General features: G+C 41.6%; 1 protein-coding gene across 5 annotated transcripts in view; it reads right to left on the bottom strand.

Annotated features, from left to right (window-relative positions):
• The window catches only part of cdkal1 (CDK5 regulatory subunit associated protein 1-like 1), a 923378-nt gene that overhangs the window by 194519 nt on the left and 706499 nt on the right, over positions 1 to 22360 (bottom strand). For all 5 annotated transcript variants that reach the window (XM_041184180.1, XM_041184181.1, XM_041184178.1 and 2 more), the window contains one exon: positions 4934 to 4996. In XM_041184180.1, coding sequence (XP_041040114.1) covers positions 4934 to 4996 — 63 coding nt within the window. The remainder of the gene's footprint in view (positions 1 to 4933; positions 4997 to 22360) is intronic.

The raw sequence follows: 22360 nt of genomic DNA, 5'->3' as shown, positions 1-22360 counted from the left end.
ACAGAAAGAGGGATGAGTCCTGCTAGCAGAATTTAGGGAACTAGGAAGCAGATTAAAAAACAGGGCCTCAAAAGTAGTAATCTCTGGGTTACTTCCAGTGCCACGCACTAGTGAGTATAGAAATAGGAGATTAGACCAGATGAATGGGTGGCTGGAGAGAAGGTGCAGGAGGGAGGGCTTTAGATTTCTGGGACATTGGGACTGTTTCTGGGGGCGGTGGGACCTGTACAAGGCAGACAGGTTGCACCTGAACCAGAATGGGACCAACATCCTTACAGGGAGGTTTGCTAGTACTGTTGGGGAGGGTTTAAACTAACTTGGCAGGGGGATGGGATCCTGAGAGGAGCTTCAGCAGGGGGAGATGCACAGCCAAAATTAGAAGAGAAAGCAAGTTAATCTGTAAGGCATAGAAATTTTAGGCCAGATAAGGCACAGGGAGTTTGGCAAGGTTGGATGGTATTTATTTTAATGCAAGGAGTCTGATGAATAAGGCAGATGAGTTGAGGGCACAAATTAACACATGGAAGTATGATGTTATTGCTGTCACAGAGACATGGTTGAGAGAGCAGCAGGATTGGCAACTCAATATTCCAGGATATAGGGTCTTCAGGCGAGACAGGGAAGGAGTTAAAAGAGGAGGGGGTATCACAATATTGATCAAGAAATCAATTACAGCAGTAATGACATCTTAGAAGGCTCCTCAAATGAAGCCATATGCGTAGACCTGAAAAACAAAAAAGGAGCAATCTCATTGCTGGGAGTTTACTATAGGCCCCCAAACAATCAGAGAAAAATAGAAGAGCAGATATGCATGCAAATTTCAGAGAAGTGTGAAAGTGATAGGGTAGTAATAGTGGGAGATTTCAACTTCCCCAATATTAACTGGGTTAGTCATGGTGTGATAGGTTTAGAGGGAGCGGAATTCTTAAAATGCATTCAGGAGAACTTTTTAAGCCAGTACATAGAAGGTCCGACAAGAGAAGGGGCGGTCCTGGACTTAGTTTTAGGGAATGAAGCCAGGCAAGTGGTAGAGGTATCAGTGGGGGAACATTTTGCAGATAGTGACCATAACTCCGTTAGATTCAAGGTTGTAATGGAAAAGGACAAGGATGAGTCAGAAATCAGAGTTCTAAATTGCGGGAAGGCCAATTTTAATAAGATCAGATACGATTTGGCCAGAGTGGACTGGGAGCAGCTACTTTTAAGTAAATCTGCGTCAGAGCAGTGGGACTCATTCAAGAAGGAAATAGGGAAAGTACAAGGCCAACATATTCCAGTAAAGATAAAGGGTGGGACCAACAAATTCAGGGAACCCTGGATGTCGAGGGACGAAAAGGATTGTATAAATAGAGAAAGGGAGGCTTATGTCAGATACCGAGTGCTCAAAACAGTGGAAGCCCTAGAGGAATATAGAATATGTAGGAGGAAACTTAAAAAGGAAATTAGGAGAGCAAAAAGGGAGCATGAAAAAACATTGGCAGGTAAAATAAAGGAAAATCCAAAGTTATTTTACAAGTACATTAAGAGTAAGAGGATAACTAGGGAAAGAGTAGGGCCCATTAAGGACCATAGTGGTAATTCGTGTGTGGAGCCGGAAGACGTAGATAGAGTTCTAAATGAATACTTTGTGTTGGTGTTCACAAGTGAGAGGGATGACGTGGGTATGGAAATCAGGCAGAAGGACTGTGATATAATTAAAGAAATTAGCATAGAAAGGGAGAGGTTTCTAAGTGGTCTGGCAGGCTTAAAAATAGATAAGTGTCCAGGCCCAGATGAAATGTATCCCAGGCTGTTAAGTGAGGCAAGGGAGGAGATAGTAGGGGTGCTGGCAATAATTTTCAATACCTCTCTGGCCCCAGGAGGTACCAGAGGACCGGAGGACAGCCAATGTGGTACCGTTATTCAAGAAGAGAAGAAGGGATAAGCCAGGGAACTACAAGCCAGTCAGTCTAACCTCAGTGGTGGGGAAAGTATTGGAAGCAATTTTGAGGGACAGAATTAATCTACACTTGGAGAGGCAGGGATTAATTAAGGACAGTTAGCATGGTTTTGTTAAGGGGAAGTCATGTCTGATCAATTTGTTTGAACTGTTCGAAGAGATGACCAGGTGTGTAGATGAAGTTAATGCATTTGACGTAGCCTACCTGGACTTCAACAAGGTTTTTGATAAGGTCCCACATGCGAGACTGATAACGAAGATAAGAGCCCATGGGTTCCAAGGCAATTTGGCAAATTGGATCCAGAATTGGCTGAGTGGCAGGAAGTAGAGAGTGATGGTCAAGGGGTATTTTTTTGACTGGATGCCTGTGTTCAGTGGGGTTCCACAGTGATTGGTGTTGGGTCCCTTGCTGTTTGTGGTATATATAAACGATTTAGACTTGAATGTAGGAGGGTTGATCAGTAAGTTTGCGGGTGACACGAAAATTGGGGGGGTGTTAAATAGTGAGGAGGATAGCCTTAGATTACAGAAGGATATAGATGGGCTGGTCAGATGGGCTGATCAGTAGCAAATGGAATTTAATCCGGATAAGTGTGAGGTGATGCACTGGGGCAGGACAAACAAGGCACGGGAATACACGATGAATGGTAGGATCCTGGGAAGTACCGAGGATCAGAGGGACCTTGGTGTGCATGTCCACCGGTCCCTTAAGGTAGCGGGACAGGTAGGTAAGGTGGTTAAGAAGGCATACGGGATACTTGCCTTTATTAGCAGAGGCATAGAATATAACAGCAAGGAGGTTATGCTAGAACTGTATAAAACGCTGGTTAGGCCACAGCTAGAGTACTGCCTGCAGTTCTGGAATCCACATTATAGGAAGGATGTGATTGCACTAAAGAGAGTGCAGAGGAGATTTACCAGGATGCTGCCTGGGCTGGAGAATTTTAGTTATGAGGAAAGATTGGATAGACTGGGGTTATTTTCCTTGGAGCAGGGAAAATTGAGGGGGGGGGGCATGGTTGAGATGTATAAAATTATGGGAGGCATAGATAGGGAAGACAGGAAGGAACTTTCCCCCTCAGTGGAGGGATCAATAACCAGGGGGGCATAGACTTAAGGTCAGGGGCAGGAGGTTTAGAGGGGATGTGAGGAAGAATTTTTTAACCCAGAGGGCGGTGGCAATCGGAACTCACTGCCTGAAAGGGTGGTAGAGGCAGAAACCCTCATAACATTTAAGAAGTATTTGGATGTGCACTTGCGATGCCATGGCTTACAAGGGCCTAGTGCTGGAAAATGGGAATTAGAATAATTAGGTACTTGTTTGACTGGTGCAGACTCGATGGGCCGAAGGGCCTTTTTCTGTGCTGTTGACCTCTATGATTCTAAAATACTAGCACAGGAAGGGAACAAACATATGTAAAAGAAAGGAATTCATTGGACTAAACATTTGTTTGTATAATGCTGCTTCAAAGCAGTGCAATGCAGACCACATCGATTCCCTGAGAGCAGACCACACCACTGGCCACTATTTGTATGGGTTTCTCCATTAATATCAAGAGGCAAGCTGTGTAGGTTGCAGCTTGAGGTGCTGCCTGACCCAGTGGATTCTACATTATCTACGTAGTACTGCTTTGAAATTTCATTACATGAACAAATCTTTAGCCCACTGGATTTATAAAAAATGGTAATGGGGCTTAGGATAGTCAAATTTCCAGAACTTGGTGATTTCCTCCTCGGAAATAGATAAGGAAACAACAGATGAATAGTCTTTCAAAATTCTTCAGATTTGGAAATTGCACCTTTGGATTTGAAAATTGCCTATGTCACTCCATTATTTAAGAAGGGAGGGGAGTGGTGACCAAAGATCTATGGACCTGCCAGTTTCACATAAGTTGTGGGGGAGTTACTAAAATCTATCAGGAACAGAGTGACTGAACACTTAGAAAAGTATGAGCTGATCCAAAGTGAATCAACATGGATCAAAATGAATCAGCATGAAAGGTAAGTCATGACTGACTATTTTGGTTGAACTATTTTAAGGATGTCACCAGTCTGATGGATAGAGGAGTTTCTATGGATATTGCCTATTGGACATTTGATAAAGATTTTTAGCAAAAAAAAATGGAGGGAGTTGAAGGTAGTCTTGTGGCATGGCCTTGGATAGAGACAGGCAATGGAATAAAGGCATTGTATCCTGATGTGACAACTGGTGTTCTCCAAGGGTTTATATTTATGCCTCTACTTTTCATCATAGATATAAATGACTTGGATGAAGAAATAGAAAGCTGCGTATCCGTATTTGCATGATTCACTTTCTTGGTCATTAAACATTCTTAAAAGTCAAGCATCTAAAAACCTTGCTACTTTGTATTACTCATTCTCTTGACCTTCTTGCCAAAAATGCAGTGCCTCTTTGTCTTCCTGCTTTGCTGGTTTTTACGTTCCGTATCTGAAATCTGTGCTTTAGGATTTATCTGCGGTCTGATCCAACACCACCTCCCCAACCAACAAACCCCTCTAGAGAAATGAGAGCCAGGAGCCGCAGAGACTTTTTTTAAAAAGCAAAAAAGACAGAAACATAACAATATTCTACCTGTTCAAAGACAATATGAAACAGATTCCAGTATTGATTTCACACTCAAGTTAATTGATGCATGAGCTCCACACATCAACCTAAATATTTTAACGCAACAAAATGAGGTAGCGTTTTGGGTCAAAACTTACTAGTGGGTTTAACTCATTACTGATGAGTTCAGGCTTACACCAAATGGTGGCTATTTGTGAAAACCCGATTCTCGCACTTAATTTGCCAAATTCTACTATGCTATAGTTGATAGTTACTCGGTTAAAGTTTTGGCAAAATGGAACATGGCATCTTGTACCTAATCCTTATTTTCAGGCATCCTGCACCTGTTATAAGTGATACACAATGTCTAACTTTACAAATATTTCATAAAATATAATATACCACAATGCATATCATAGCCATCTTACCTTATGATCATATGGGGTATAGGACTGAAATAGCTGGGACAGCACCCTGGTTCTCTGCTTTTTCTGAGAGAAAAAAATGACCAATATTTAGAAACTATCAAACTAAAGAATAGTAGAAGACAACTGGTAAAAGATCTCTATATATTATTTCGGATGATTCTTGCACAGTTGGCCACAAGGAACAATGTATTTCCCAAATCCTCCACAAATGATTGTATCCCTTTAATCAGGTTTCTGTCCTTGCTGCAGTATCAAAATGGCTCTTATCAAAGTTATATCCTATGTAATTATGAGAAAGGTAAACTATCACAATTCGGCCTCTCGACCCTTCTGCAGCTTTTGAGTCAGCTGCCCACACCATTCTCCTCCAATACCTTTCCACCTTTGTCCAGATGGTGAGACTGCATTCGCTTGGTTACATTTTTATTTATCTAACTGCAGCCAAAGAATCAGCTTGGAGGCTTCTCTTCCTGCCTCAATTGGCCATTGAGAGGTCGGCGGGCCCGCAGCTGATTTTGCTGCAGGCCTGCCTTCTTGAAAATTTAGATGGGCTGCGGTAACGTCGGGGGGTTCCACCCGACGTCATCCCGTGTCATTTTACGCGTCGGCGAGCAGGCTCTGCCCCCTGCTCGCCGACGGCAAAATTCTGCCCACTGGGTTAATGAGCAAAGGCTTGATCAAAGTGGTAGGTTTTAAGGAGTGCGTTAAGGAGGAAAGCAAGGTGGAAAGACAAAGGGTATGAAAAGGAATTCTAGAGCATAGGGCATAGGCAACAGTCCACCAATGGTGGAGCAATTATGATTGGGAATGCACAAGAGGCCAGGATTAGAGGAGCAGAGAGAGATATCTCAGAGGGTTTTGGTGTTGGAGGAAAATGCAGAGAGTCTGAACAAATCCTAGGAACAAAAGGTTTTTACTTCGGCAAAGAAGCAGCTCTCCTGGTTTCCAGCCTGTCAATTTCAGGGTCCTATCAATTCCTGATGCTCTTGCCTTGTTAAACCTGGCAAGTTTTAGACAGCCTGAAAAGCCCATGCGCTGGCTGGTAACGCAAGAATGCAAGTTAAATTTTCAGGCAATTGTCTTTTTGCACAAGTAAATCTTAGGATTCCCTGTCCATGGGGGTTTCCCACACTTCGTGAAAGGCAGACTGGTTAAATACGGAAATCAATAGGTTCATGTTGGGTTCCCAAAACACGAGCCTTTTTTTTTCTCCTTTAAGCTCACCCCACCCAGCAGGTTAGAAGTTCCCCCCTATGTGGCTGTAGTATATAGGCACTGGTGGCTCTTGAATCTTAGGGTTTGTTTCCTGTGCTGAGATTAATGCATTTAGGGTTTATCTCCAAGAGCCTCATGTCTCAAGAACCTTAAAATTCAAACAAATAAAACTGCATAGGAGGTGTCAGCACTGTGAGAAATTGCAGGTCTGGAATTCAGCTGGATCATGGTAAAAAAGCAGGAGCATCAGCAAGTGTTCAGCAGGAGAGGAGTGCATACAGCCAGTGGAGTGGGGAGGTGGAAATGCCGCCAGTGGTGCAAGAGAGGAGTATATGCAGCCAGTGAAATGGGAGAGGGATATGGGTGCCAATGGAATGAGAGAGGAGTATGTATAGCCAGTGGAAAGGGAAAGAAATACAGGCAGCCTGCAGAATGGAAGGTGAATCAAATCAGAAGTGATAGGTTCAAGCCCTCCTTTAACACTTGAGCACAAAATCTAGGCTCAAACTTCAATGCAGTATTGAGGGGTGTTACACTATCACTTGAGGGGCCATATTTTGAATGTGGTGTTAAATAAAGGCCTTGACTGCTCTCTCAGCTGGCTAGAAAAGATTCCATGGTGCTACTCGTAGATGATAACAAGAATGTGCACAAAACTGGCTGCTGCATTTGCTTACATAACAGTAATTAGACTTCAGGAAAGCAATTCATGGCTGTGAAGTTTTTTTGAATGCTGTAATAATGCATAAGACATTGTATAAATGTTAGTTTGTATATTCTTTCTTGCACGCAGCCAGTAGCAAAGCAGTAATAGTTTAAGTCAGCAGGAAAAAAGAATGGGATACTTCCACCAATTTCCTCTTTGTTACGACCATCTGCTAAGAAGAAAGGGAACAAAAATGGTGATATGTCTGAGGCAGCTTCGTCTTGGTTTTGATTTTCTGGTTTGTGAAAAGTTCTTTGCTTTACTGGAACTGGAACTTTACTGGAAATGTTTGTACATCAACTTGTCTCCTTCCTGCACAAGACCAAATTGGATCTTCATTGAAGGTCTAACCATCTCTTTGGTAAACTGTCCCTAAATTATTGTAAACTTTTATGTTAATTTGTTAACATAATATCCAAATCAGGTGAGTGAAGTTATATTAAAATTAGACAAATATTTAAAAAAACAGAATTTGTCTTATTCCATGAACCAGTGGGCCTTTCACTTTCACTTAAAAATGCCATTAAAAGGCAGGAAAATCTTCAGGTCAAGTAATGTTATCAGCACTACTTTCAAGTTTGAAAAAACATTTCTGTGTGCCCTTAGTGAAGTCTTAAATGGTAAGGCAATTCATATTACTTAACACAATTGAACTTTGCAACTTTAAATCACAATTAGCGTGCTAGCAGTTTCTGTCAACACATTACACTATTATTCAAGCATCAGATTTAGTAAATGACCTTGAACAAGGGCCCCCTTGGAAATACTTCTAATTCATTCTATTTACAATTTAGCATTTGCTACGTTACAGGTGAACAGTCACACATTCATTTACCCAGTAAAGAATTCTGACATCTGCCTTTCATTTGCATATATAATAATGTCACAAACCCAAACATCAATTTGTAACAATCTCCAGTGGATGAGAAAACATCTACAGTAGATGGGAAATATTATAAACTATTAAGCCCAGCAAGTCTTAACTCTAACTTTGGCAGTTAATCAAAATAAATGTCACAACAAACATGAGCTCATTTGAAACACACTTGCATTATTTTATACCACTCTCAGAAGTCTGTCATTTAATTCAGAAAGGATTGTTTTATTTATTTTTTTAACCAGAAAATACAGCTATTATGAAACATTTATGTTTGCAGTAAAAGTAACATAGGAACACGCACACTTTTTACGTTACCCATAGACAGTATCAGATACAGAAAGCCCATATACAGGTGAAAGTTCCCTTTGCTCTCTTCCAATAATACACCTTAATCCCATCTTCCAATGAAATTTTTTGCTACCAGAACAACATGACTACAACTTTTAATCCATGACCCCAAAAGGATCTTTAGTCTGTCCATCTTTCATACATCAAAGTTCATATGTGAACATTATATTTTATAGAATTACATAACATTGCTTCTTTGATATCATGTTCTCTTACTGTGTACAGTTTTGGTCCCCTTACTTAAGGAGGGGTATACTTGCATTCGAGACAGTTCAGAGAAGGTTCACTAGGTTGACTTATGGATGAAGGGATTGTCTTATGGGGAAAGGTTAAGCAGGCTGGGACGATACTCATTGGAGTCTGGAACAATGAGAGGTGGTCTTATCAACAGGATAGATGCTGAGAGGATGTTTCCCCTCATGGGGGAATCTAGAAATAGGAGGCATGTTTCAAAATTAGGGGTCTCCCACTTAAGAAAAAAGTGAGGAGAAATTTCTTCCCTCAGAAGGTCATTAATCTTTGGAATTCACTACTCCCGAGAACAGTGGAGGCTGGGTCATTGAACATATTCAAGATTAAGTTAGACAGATTTTTGATTTACAAGGGTTATGGGGAGGCAGGCAGGAAAGTGAGTTAACATCAAAATCTGATCAGCCATGGTCTTTCTAAATGGCGGATCAGGCTTGAGATGCCAAATGGCCTAATCCTGCTCCTATTTCTTATGTTCTTATGTCACACAAAGTCAAAAAACAGAAAATTCCTCATGTCATGTAAGCGAATTCAAAATTAAACTAAACTCTCAGGTTCTTGCAACACAACCAACATTAACATCCTCAATTATAAAGCAATTCTATCTAGTTTGAATATATTTAGTTTATAGCTAATGGACAATACTGTACATTAGACTTTTATTCCTGAATTTTCTCATTGGTATGTTTATTTGTGCATAAATAAGCATTTGCCCAGCACTTTAAATTATGTATATAATTAGTTTTACCACAACATTCCTGAACAACAGTTAATTTCAAAATTGGGCCAATTACTTGGTGGTTTCATGAACTACAACTGCACAGTTTGCAGAACATCATACAGAGGGCTAAATTATACAAGGTGCTGATTTCCCAGCTCCCAAGCTAAATATTCAGTGGGCAGCCCATTAGGAGGAACACCAGCTGCCCTGCAGCCATTTTGTAAACCTTTGGGAGAGGCCCTATGTTAGGCCCAGAGGACCTATTAACGAAGGACCCCTCCTCACTGCCCACCACCAGCCCGCGCTGGGTAACTAGCCAGTCTTACCGGGTGCTGGCCTCTCCCATCACCGGTTAAATCCTGGCGATGATGGGATAAGATCCTTAAGTGGGAATTAAATAGCCACTGAAGGGCCTCAATTGGTGCACAGGTGGGCCTAAGGTCACCCCAAGTGCTGGTATAAAATGTACAATTGCAATGGGGCAGGAGTGGGTGGTTGATAGGGGCAGGCTGCCTCCTGGACTTAATGTAGTCCCACCCCTTCAAACTCACTGGTGGGGTAGCGTAAAATTTCGTCCAAAAATTGAGAGGCAATACAAGTAACATCAGCAATGTTTGAACAATAAGAGTGAAAAGTGTAGTTTTAGGTCTGGCTACCTATAACTTCCTTTCTCCGCCTTTCTGTGGCATCAGGAAAACATGGCTCCACTTTACAGGACTACTGATTGCATATCCTAACAAGCGAATGAAATACCACGTTCTGATTGGTGGACAGTCACCAGGAAGCCAGGTTCCAACTACAAGATCTGCTCACTCCTCCTTTACCAAAGTCTTAATATCAGGCATTCTAATCCAAAACCTATGAGAATTGAATAGGCAGCGCCTTCATTTTACTCTTGTTTCAATGCTAAATTATTTCCTTTGTTCTAGTCAGAAAAGTTTTCTCAAGGCTTTCTCTGCAAAAATATGACACTAAAATGAAAGGCTGTCTAGCAAGACCTTGATTTTAAAATTCTTATCCTTACTTTCAAACTCCCACATGGCCTTGCATCTCCCCATCTCCATAGCCTCCTCCATTTCTACAAGCCTTTGAGATCTCTGCACTCCTTCAATTCGGCCCTCTTGAGCAAACCTAATTTTAATCATTCCACCACTACATGCCTTCAGCTGTCTTGGGCTCAAGGTCTGGAATTCCCTCCCTAAGTTTCACCATTGCGTTACCTCTCTCTACTTCTTCAAGACTCTTCTTAAAACCTAACACTTTGTCCAAGATTTGACCTATAATCCCCTCATAAGGCACGTTATTAAACATATTTGCCACCTTCCAGTGAAGCACCCTGGGATGTCTTACTGCGTTCAAGGTGTTCTATGAATCTAAGTTGTTGTTGCATTACCCTGAGTATAGAAGATCAAGGATGGTCAAATAGAGTTTAAGATGATTAAAAGATTTGATAGTGTAGAAAGAGGAAAACTATTTCCTTTATTGAAAAGTCCAAAAAACCTTAAAATTGGAGCTAGGCCATTAAGGGATAATGTCAGAAATCACTTCTTCATGTAAAGGACAGTGGAAATCTGGAACCCTCTCTTTCCAAAAACTATTGCGGCTAAGTTCACTGAAAATTTCAAAACTGAGATCAGAAGATTTTTCTCAGACAAGGGACTTAAGGGTTTTGGAACCAAGTTAAGATACAGATCAGCTATGATTTAATTGGTTGGCCAAACATTTCAAGAGGCTGAATGGCTGAATTTCATAGCTGTGAAATTTCAGCTAACCAGATGAAGCATGACCCAAACTTTGCACGTGAGATTTCTAAGACGTGAAAGGTTTATGATTTTATATTATTTGTGCAATATATATGTTCTAAGTTTTCCAAAAAAATTAACTTATTTTCACAATGAAGTGCTAGCATAATCAGAAGCCTTATAAGTATTCAGTGAATGTGATTTTTTAAAATAAATGATAGTTTTAGGGGGAATCTGTTAAATGACAGCTAATCTGCGTTTTTATTGTGGGAAACCAGACATTAAAGCAATAATTCACAATTGACGCTGCTTCTTTTAAAATGTCAAGAAGGATTTGGGAATTCATTGTTAATGGACTAAAGGTAGATGTACAAAAAGGAGAGAATGTGCTAATTTTGCTGTCACTTCTGCTGCAGAACTTCAGCAACAGCTGGACCTTTTTGGAAGCCTACATTAAATGGCATCTAGCAGATCCTGCCATTTTACTTTGATATGTAATAACAGTGGGGATAATTTATTTCAGAGATGAGAGTCTCATAGTTTGCATGTTTTGGCTGCAAATTTAAGTTTATTTTTCAATTACTGGTGTATAATCAGTGCCAAATTTTTTACTGTTATGTGCACAAGATTTAATTATGCCAGAGTTGCATGAGTTGGATTTTTTAACCTTTAATACATTTTTGTTCGGCATTTTTTTCCTCTGTGATAAGCAAGCAGCCTGAAACCTATTTCAATAGTGTTGTCTTAATGTGCTACGAAACAATTGAGTGTATGATCATTGTGTACAATCTCAAACATTGTTAACCTAGACATGGGGGTGTGTCTTTGCAGGGCAATAATGTGTACTCAAGATCAGGCAAACAGAAACTCTACATGTCTAGACCACTGGTAACTTTATTCAGAAACTCTGAAATATGGTGGGGATGTTCAGACACTCAGAGCAGAATTGTCCCAGGTTTGCACTAAGTGCAGTAGTGGGCAGGTAAATCAAAGTTTTATCTGCCAGCCACAATGGCAGCTTTTCACGCTGTATCATCCCAAACTCATTGCATTAATAATGCATTTCCAGGAAACATGCCATTTCGACAGCAGGCAGGCACTCATTCGCCCGCCATGCCATCACCTTGCCGCTTCTTCAAGCTGGGCGTCATATTTAAAGGCCAGCTGCGCACAAACCTCTCAGTGCTTCCAGCCCACGGCTGCTGCACGGAAGACATGGCCCTGAAAGACAAAATGACTGCAGCCTTCAGGTTTAGTGACGAATCCCTTGAGGTGATGTCACCTATCTCCACTTTGGCCCCAGGAGGAGCAGCAGCATCACCAATTAAGCATGGCAGGTGGTAACAGCGGTGCTTAGCACCAACACCTTACAAATGAGGACAGCCACCCAGCACTACTACAGGATCAATGGTCTCATCAGCTCCGCCAGGTTAACTCACTCAACACTCCCAACTCTCTCACTCTCAAGCTCATCAAATATCCACAGGAATCTCACACCTCAAGGGACAATACCACTAACTCTCACACACACCCTCACATCTCCATCAGGCTCATATCCTCTCAAGCTGGTGTCCACATCCCTCCATGGCTCCACTCACCACACAAACATTCCATGCAGTTCCATGCGACCTGCTCACGCTCTCTCCATCTGTTTCGCCTGCTCACATCAGCAGGTAGAGGTCCCATACTGCGGGTAGAGTGACCCACATTATGCCCTTCACTCACTTTGAGGAGCGTGCCACTGCACTGACTGGTGAGAATGTCGACCCAGCCTGCAGCAACGGTGACATCGGTGGTGGACACCCACCTGAGGATCCTGCACCACGTCATCCCTCTCTCAATGCAACTGTGAGTCCTCTCTCTCCTGCTTTTGACTCTGCTGCCATAAACTAATTATCTTTACTTAAATTCACAGGGAACTTTGTCAAGCGACTGACACAATCAGCCAGCCAGTCCCTCAGCTCCATCCACGTGCTCACCTCCAGTCAAGAGGACACCTCCTCCACTAAAGAGCTGGAAATAAGCAGCCTGGAAGACCTGTCACAGCGCTTACACACACCCTACACCAGCGCAGAGACACACACCTCAATGGGACCTAGGTCTAGAGCAGGCTTTGGTTCACAGTCTGGTGGTCACTGCATGGTTACGCGTCTGCAGCAGGAGGTGGCAGGTTCACCCGAGCTCCCTGGCACTCAGAGCACTGCTGCTCAGATGACAGACCTCTGGATTAAGCCTTCCGACTCATCCTGGAGGGGCAGCAGAAGGCAGGAGAACATCATGCAGGGCTGTAGGAAATCATCAAAAGAGTGGCTCGGGAGCCGGAGGACTGCATCCGCCTGCTCACCTGTGTGCGTATGGAGGTCTCATGGGGACTACAGCAGTGCCATGGAGACCCCAGTCCAGCAGAATATGGAGGTACGTGCTGACCTGCACTCCATTGTGGGATCCATGGGTGAGTTCCTGTAGTGGCAACATGAGGGGGAAGTCGGGCACCTCGATGACACTCCAGGTGCTCCTTCCCCTCGACAAGTCTGCGCCCAAAGGGAGGAGGGGCAGTAGCTGGACACACCTGTGTCATCCATTCGGGAAACTAAGAGGCTGTCCACTCTCTCTGAGTCCCCTTTGACTACGAGCCCCTCAACCTCATCCTCTGTCACCGCAGAGGGAGCAGCCGACCCATGAGTGATTCTTGGAGGGAGAACTGTGTGTGTGAGAGAGAAGGCCTTTCAGAGCCTCGTGAAAGCATTCTCCCATGCACGAGGATCCTTCCTGTATCACACGCACCTCAATGTCCTGAGCATTTCCAGCTACCTGCTGGGTTCACTTTCAGTTGTCCATCTGACCTGACCTGCATCTCCACCCACCCACTGACCACGCTCCCTTGCAGCACCTGATCTCGACCACCACAAGTCTCGTTTCACTTTCCATTTGAACAGCATGATGCTAATTTGATTTTACATTCACTCCCCAAACCTTTACCCTCCCCCAGTCACACATTTTCTCTCCCCCATCACAATTAACCCCCACCGGCATCACCTTCCACCTCCCCTCTGTGACCCACCAGTCACAACCCTTTTCTTTCGTGAATGTCCTGGTGAACGTGCACGTTCTCGTCCTTCCTGAAAATCCCAACCCCACCTTCATTAACCTGCTCCTTCCCACCCCCAGGGTCCAAATCTGCCTCCAAGTCCTCACCGCTACCTTCCTTCTACTGCTACCTTCGGACACTCACCCTCCCACCTTACTGCCTCACTCTGCCTTCGGTCAATCTCACCATTCCCTCATACCTCACCCTTCCTCAGTTCGCTCCCCAGGAGGTAGCCATGGACCCATCAGACCCCTCCCCTGCACGTTCACCTGTACATCCCCGCTGCCAGACCACCCCCTGCCCCAGCTTATTCCTCCCTCTTCCTGACTCCATCAGACACCCTTACTTCTTCCGCCACTCTTAGTCCCTCCCGCCGACTCTGACTCCTTCCGCCAGCATTACCTCTTCCTTCAGTCTCACTTCTTCCTCCAACCTACTCCTTCTCCCTTCCTGACTCCCTCAGACACCCTTACTTCTTCCTTCAGCCTTACTTCTTCCTACATTCTTACTCCCCCTCCTCTCCGCAGATCTTACCCCCTCCAAATTCCTTCCTTACACCTTCCACTTCCTTACAACTTCCTCCCCAGTTATCATCTTCTCCCCCATTACCCCCTCCTCCCAACCTCCTCCCAAATACTTCCAATCTGTCCTTCCCAACCTCACCGCCAAAACACTTTTGTTCCCCAGCAGGCTGGCCTTATAATGATAGGCAGATGTATTACAATGAGGTTCCTGACGTCCAATGGCAGGGAACGTGGCCCACCATCGACAGGCTAAGCGGACAATCACAAACTGGTTTCACAATGTTGTGAAACTAATTTTTGGCCTTCTCACCATATTGTCCACTCACGCCACCAAACACAACCGATGCCAGCAGGCACGGAAAATTCCATCCTCAGGTGACAAAAAGTAAAATAATTCTGAGAGACATGTTTCTTGGCCAGGATATAAGAAAAAAGTGACATCTAATTATGTCTTTCCTAAGTAAATATTGGTTTGGTTTCTCAATTACTTAAAACAAGCCAGCACAGAACCTGGAGCCTTATTTAAAGTACATACTGACAGCAAAACTATGCACAAGTGTTCCTTCTGCATAGGGAGAAAGATGTGAAAGGATAGTGAGAAGACAGGCCAAGAGAGTATAAAATAGTGAAAGATAAGAGGGGGAAAGGAACAGTGGTTGAGGAAGGACAGTGGTAGGGGAGGGACAGGAGAAAGGGGCAGAAAGAGACTCAAATCTCAATATTTTTAACACCCTTTTGAGAATTCTAAAACAACAGTTGCTCGCAGAATAAATCTATTTTTGGTGCTGTTATATATACACGTTAATTTAGGTGGAAAGGTAAGAAAATCAGTTTATTTTAAGCAACAAATAAAAAGCAGTTGTTTCACCGTCCCTGGACAGAAGGCTTTTTAAAAATTCATTTGCGGGATGTGGGTTTTGCTGGTTGGACCAACATTTATTGCCCATCTCTAGTTGCCCTTGAGAAGGTGGTGGTGAGTTGCTTTCTTGAACCGCTGCAGTCCATGAGGTGTAGGTATGCCCACAGTGCTGTTAGAGAGAGAGTTCAGGATTTTGATCCAGTGACAATGAAGGAATGGCGATATATTTCCAAGTCAGGGTGGTGAGTGACTTGGAGGGGAACTTCCAGGCGGTGGTGTTCCCATCTATCTGCAGCCCTTGTCCTTCTAGATGGTAGTGGTTGAGGGTTTGGAAGGTGCTGTCAGAGGAGCCTTGGTGAATTCCTGCAGTGCATCTTGTAGATGGTACACACAGCTACTACTGTGCGTTGGTGGTGGAGAGAGTGAATGTTTGTGGATGGGGTGCCAATCAAGTGGGTTGCTTTGTCCTGGATGGTGTCGAGCTTCTTGAGTGTTGTAGGAGTTGCACTCCTCTAGGCAAGGGCAGAGTATTCCATCACACTCCTGACATGTGTCTTATAGATGATAGACAGGCTTTGGGGAGTCAGCAGGTGGGTTACCCATCGTAGGAATCCTAGCCTCTCTCCTGATCTTGTCACCACAGTATTTATATGGCTAGTCCAGTCCAGTTTCTTGTCAATGGTAACCCCCAGGGTATTGACAGTGGGGGATTCAGTGATGGTAATGCCATTCAACATCAAGGGGGGATGGCTAGATTCTCTCTTGTTAGAGATGGTCGTTGCTTTGCACTTGTGTGGCGCGATTGTTACTTGCCACTTGTCAGCCCAAGCCTGGATATTGTCCAGGTTTTGCTGCATTTGGACATGGACTGCTTCAGTATCTGAGGAGTCGTGAATGGTGCTGAACATTGTGCAATCAACAGCGAACGTCCCCACATCTGACCTTATGATGGAAGGAAGGTCAGTGACGAAGCAGCTGAACACAGTTTGGCCAAAGGCACTACCCTGAGGAACTCCTGCAGAGATGTCCTGGAGCTGAGACGACTGACCTCCAACAACCACAATCATCTTCCTTTATGCTAGGCATGAATCCAACCAACGGAGAGTTTTCTCCCTGATTCCCATCGACTCCAGTTTTGCTAGGGGTCGGTCCTTGATGCCACACTCAGTCAAATGCGGCCTTGATGTCAAGGGCAGTCACTCTCACCCCACCTCGGGAGTTCAGATCTTTTGTTCATGTTTGAACCAAGGCCAATTAGGTCAGGAGCTGAGTGGCCCTGGTGCAACCCTAACTGGATGTCAGTGAGCAGGTTATTGCTGAGCAAGTGCCGCTTGATAGCACTGTTGATGACCTTTTCCGTTACTTTACTGATAACCGAGAGTAGACTGATGGGGCGGTAATTGGCTGGGTTGGATTGGTTCTACTTTTTGTGTACAGGACATACCTGAGCAATTTTCCACTTAGTCAGGTAGATGCCAGTGTAATAGCGGTACTGAAAGAGCTTGGCTAAGGGCGCAGCAAGTTCTGGAGAACAAATTGAGATGGATCATCCAACCCGGCACTTCTGGCTGAAGACTGTAGCAAATGCTTCAGCCTTATCTTTTGCACTGATGTGCTGGGCTCCCCCATCATTGAGGATGGGGATATTTGTGGAGCCTCCTCCCCCAATGAGTTGTTTAATTGTCCACCACCATTCACGACTGGATGTGGCAGGATTGCAAAGCTCATCTCTGGTCCGTTGGTTGTGGAATCGCGTAGCCCTGTCTATTACTTGCTGCTTATGCTGTTTGGCACGTAAGTAGTCCTGTGTTGTAGCTTCACCAGGTTAACACCTCGTTTTTAGGTATGCCTGGTGCTGCTCCTGGCATGCCGTCCTGCACCCTTCATTGAACCAGGGTTGATAACTGGCTTGGTGGTAACGGTAGAGTGGGGGATATGCTGGGCTATGAGGTGGGCTATGAGTACAATTCTGCTGCTGCTGATGGCCCACAGCACCTCACGGATGCCCAGTCTTGAGTTGCTAGATTTGTTCAAAATCTATCCCATTTAGCACGGCGGTAGTACCACACAACACAATGGAGGGTGCTTCAATGTGAAGGCAGGACTTTGTCTCCACAACGACTGTGTGGTGGTCACTCCTACCGACACTGCCATGGACAGATGCATCTGCGGCAGGCAGACTGGTGAGGGTGAGGTCAAGTATGTTTTTCCTTCTTGTTGGTTCCTTCACCATCTGGTGCAGACCCAGTCTAGCAGCTATGTCCTTTAGGACTCGACCAGCTTGGTCAGTAGTGGTGCTACCGAGTTACTCCTGATGTTGAACATTGAAGTCCCCCACCCAGAGTACATTCTGCACCCTTGCCACCCTCAGTGCTTTCTCCAAATGGTATTCAACATGGAGGAATACTGTTTCATCAGCTGAGGGAGGGTGGTACGTGGTAATCAGCAGGATATTTCCTTGCCCATGTTTGACCTGATGCCATGAGAGATCATGGGGTCTGGGGCTGATGTTGAGGACTCCCAGGGCAATTCCCTCCCAACTTTATACTACTGTGCCGCCCCACCGGTGGGACAGAACATACCCAGGGATGGTGATGGTGATGTCTGGGACATTATCTGTAAGATATGGATTCCATGAGGATGACTATGTCAGGCTGTTTCTTGACTCATCTCTGAGACAGCTCTCCTAAATTTCTCACAAGCCACAGATGTTAGTAAGGAAGACTTTGCAGGGTCGACAGGGCTGAGTTTGCCGTTTTTGTTTCCAGTGCCTAAGTCAATGCCCGGTGGTCCATCCGGTTTCATTCCTTTTTTGAGACTTTATAGCGGTTTGATTTCAGAGGGCATTTAAGAGTCAACCACAATGGAGTCAACCAACCTGGAGTCACATGTAGGCCAGACCAGGTAAGAATGGCAGATTTCTTTCCCCAAAGGGTTTGTTAACAACAATCGACAATGGTCTCATGGTCATCATTAGATTTTTAATTCCAGAATTTTATTGAATTGATATTCTACCATCTGCCAGAGTGGGTTTCGAACCTGGGTCCCCAGAGCATTACCCTGGGTCTCTGGATTACTAGTCCAGTGACAATACCATAGGTCAGGTTCTATTTCTTTCAACTTGAGCTTAACGACTGCCTGAATACCACATGTTAGCGCCACCTGCACCTCTTTTCAAAACAGCATAAGCTTGTTCAACAAAGACATGCAAGATCCATTAGTTCCATATCAACTGAACTAGAAAATATAAAAAAATGTGAAAATAAAACAAAACTCTTGCTTTTTGTTTGAATAAAAGATCTCAATTAAATGGAGGTTTTAAAACCAGAAATCCTCAAAACACCTTCCGAACTGATTCATGTCTTCTTAGTCAAATATTTATTAAAATAAATGTATAAATCAAACTATGGTACAAGAGCGTGGCTGAGCTTGGTTGTGTGCAGACAGATTTGAACTGTGCTCTTCTTTTGCAAACCTCCAATGTGCTTGAAAAAAAAGTGAAAAAAATTGCTGGCTATTTGAAATAAAAACAGAAATTGCTTGGGGCACACACCAGATCACTTGGCATCTGTAAAAGGGAAAGGCAGGTTAACATTTCTGGTGAGCACTCTTTCAAAATTCACTGTGCTTTCATGTTTCATTGATGAACACGTGTGAAGAAAATTATAATAAAACCACTGCCATGCATTTTTGTCCCATAGCTCCTCGTGAGAATTTCCACCAAGTTAATTGCATTATTGATACTTCATTTGAAATTTGAAAATACTATTTGAAAATACTGCATTCTGATCAGTTGAATATTGCTTTCCAAGTGACTGAGAAGTGTTGAACAAGTCAATACAACACTGCATGGATGTCAACTGAAAATGACATTAGCACTTCAGTGACAATTGGGTGTACACTTTATATATATATATATATGTATATATATACACACACATACATATATACAAACACACATATATATATATACACACACATATATACACGCACACATATACACACACATATATATGTGCACATGTATATACATATATATGTGCACATATATACATATACATATACGCGCACACATATATATATACGCGCACATATATATACACATATATGCGCATATATACACACATATATACACACATATATATACATACACATACGCACATATATACACACATATATACGCACATTTATATACATACATATACGCACATATATACGCACTTATATATACATATATATACGCACATATATACACACGCACATATACACACATACATTTTTACACACACATATACACACACACATATATATACACACATATATACACACACATATATATACACACACACATGTATACATATATACACACACACATATATTCACACATATACGTACATATACATTCACACATATACATATATACACACATATACATACATATATACACATATACATATACATACATCTATATTCACACATATACATATATACACACATATACATATATATACACACATATACATACATACATATACACACATATATACACATATATACACACATATACACATAGACACATGCATATATACATATACATACGTATATACACAAACACACATATATATACAAACACACACATACACATATACATACACACATATGTGTACATATATACACACATACATATATACACACATGTGTATATATACGCGTGTATATATACACACATACATATATACACACATATGTACATATATACACACATACGTATACACACATACATATATACACACATAAATATATATACATACACACATACATATATACACACATATACAAACACACACACATATACATATACACACTTATACATACACACTTATAAATATATACATATACACACTTGTGCACATATATACATACATACACACACTTATACATATATACATACACACATACATATATACATGCATACACACTTATACATATATACATACATACACACTTATACATATATACATACATACACACTTATACATGTATACATACACACATACATGTATACATACATACACATACATGTATACATACATACACACACATGTATACATACATACACACACATGTATACATACATACACACATACATGTATACATACATACACACATACATGTATACATACATACACACATACATGTATACATACATACGCACACATACATATATATATACATACACACACTCTTATACACATATATACATACACACACATATATACATATACACACTTATACATATCTATATATATACATACATACACACTTATACACACACTTATACACACATATATACACACACTTATACACACATATATACACACACTTATACACACATACACACACTTATACATATATACACACACTTATACAGATACATATATATACATACACTTATACATATGTATACACACACTTATACATATGTATACATACATACACACATATACATATATATACACACATACACACATATACATATATATACACACATACACACATATACATATATATACACACATACACACATATACATATATATACACACATACACACATATACATATATATACACACATACACACATATACATATATATACACACATACACACATATACATATATATACACACATACACATATATATACACACATATACATATATATACACACATACATATATACACACATACACACATACATATATATACACACATACACACATACATATATACACACATACATATATACACACATATACATATATATACACACATATACATATATATACACATACACACATATACATATATATACACACATACACACATATATACACACATATACATATATATACACACATACATATATACACACATACACACATACATATATATACACACATACACACATACATATATATACACACATACACACATACATATATACACACATACATATATATACACACATACACTTATACATATATTTACACACATACACTTATACACATATATATACACACACACATATATATATATACACATACACACATACATATATATACACACATACATATATATACACACATACATATATATACACACATACACACATACATACACACACACATACATATATATATATATACATACATACACACATACATATATATATATACATACACACATACATATATATATATACATACACGCATACATATATATATATACATACATACACGCATATATATATATACATACATCCGGTTTCATTCCTTTTTTGAGACTTTATAGCGGTTTGATTTCAGAGGGCATTTAAGAGTCAACCACAATGGAGTCAACCAACCTGGAGTCACATGTAGGCCAGACCAGGTAAGAATGGCAGATTTCTTTCCCCAAAGGGTTTGTTAACAACAATCGACAATGGTCTCATGGTCATCATTAGATTTTTAATTCCAGAATTTTATTGAATTGATATTCTACCATCTGCCAGAGTGGGTTTCGAACCTGGGTCCCCAGAGCATTACCCTGGGTCTCTGGATTACTAGTCCAGTGACAATACCATAGGTCAGGTTCTATTTCTTTCAACTTGAGCTTAACGACTGCCTGAATACCACATGTTAGCGCCACCTGCACCTCTTTTCAAAACAGCATAAGCTTGTTCAACAAAGACATGCAAGATCCATTAGTTCCATATCAACTGAACTAGAAAATATAAAAAAATGTGAAAATAAAACAAAACTCTTGCTTTTTGTTTGAATAAAAGATCTCAATTAAATGGAGGTTTTAAAACCAGAAATCCTCAAAACACCTTCCGAACTGATTCATGTCTTCTTAGTCAAATATTTATTAAAATAAATGTATAAATCAAACTATGGTACAAGAGCGTGGCTGAGCTTGGTTGTGTGCAGACAGATTTGAACTGTGCTCTTCTTTTGCAAACCTCCAATGTGCTTGAAAAAAAAGTGAAAAAAATTGCTGGCTATTTGAAATAAAAACAGAAATTGCTTGGGGCACACACCAGATCACTTGGCATC

This window comes from Carcharodon carcharias, chromosome 3 (genome assembly GCF_017639515.1).
Source record: "Carcharodon carcharias isolate sCarCar2 chromosome 3, sCarCar2.pri, whole genome shotgun sequence".
NCBI lineage: Eukaryota > Metazoa > Chordata > Chondrichthyes > Lamniformes > Lamnidae > Carcharodon > Carcharodon carcharias.
The sequence above is the reverse complement of the archived record's forward strand: the minus strand, read 5'-3'. Positions and strand labels throughout refer to the sequence as shown.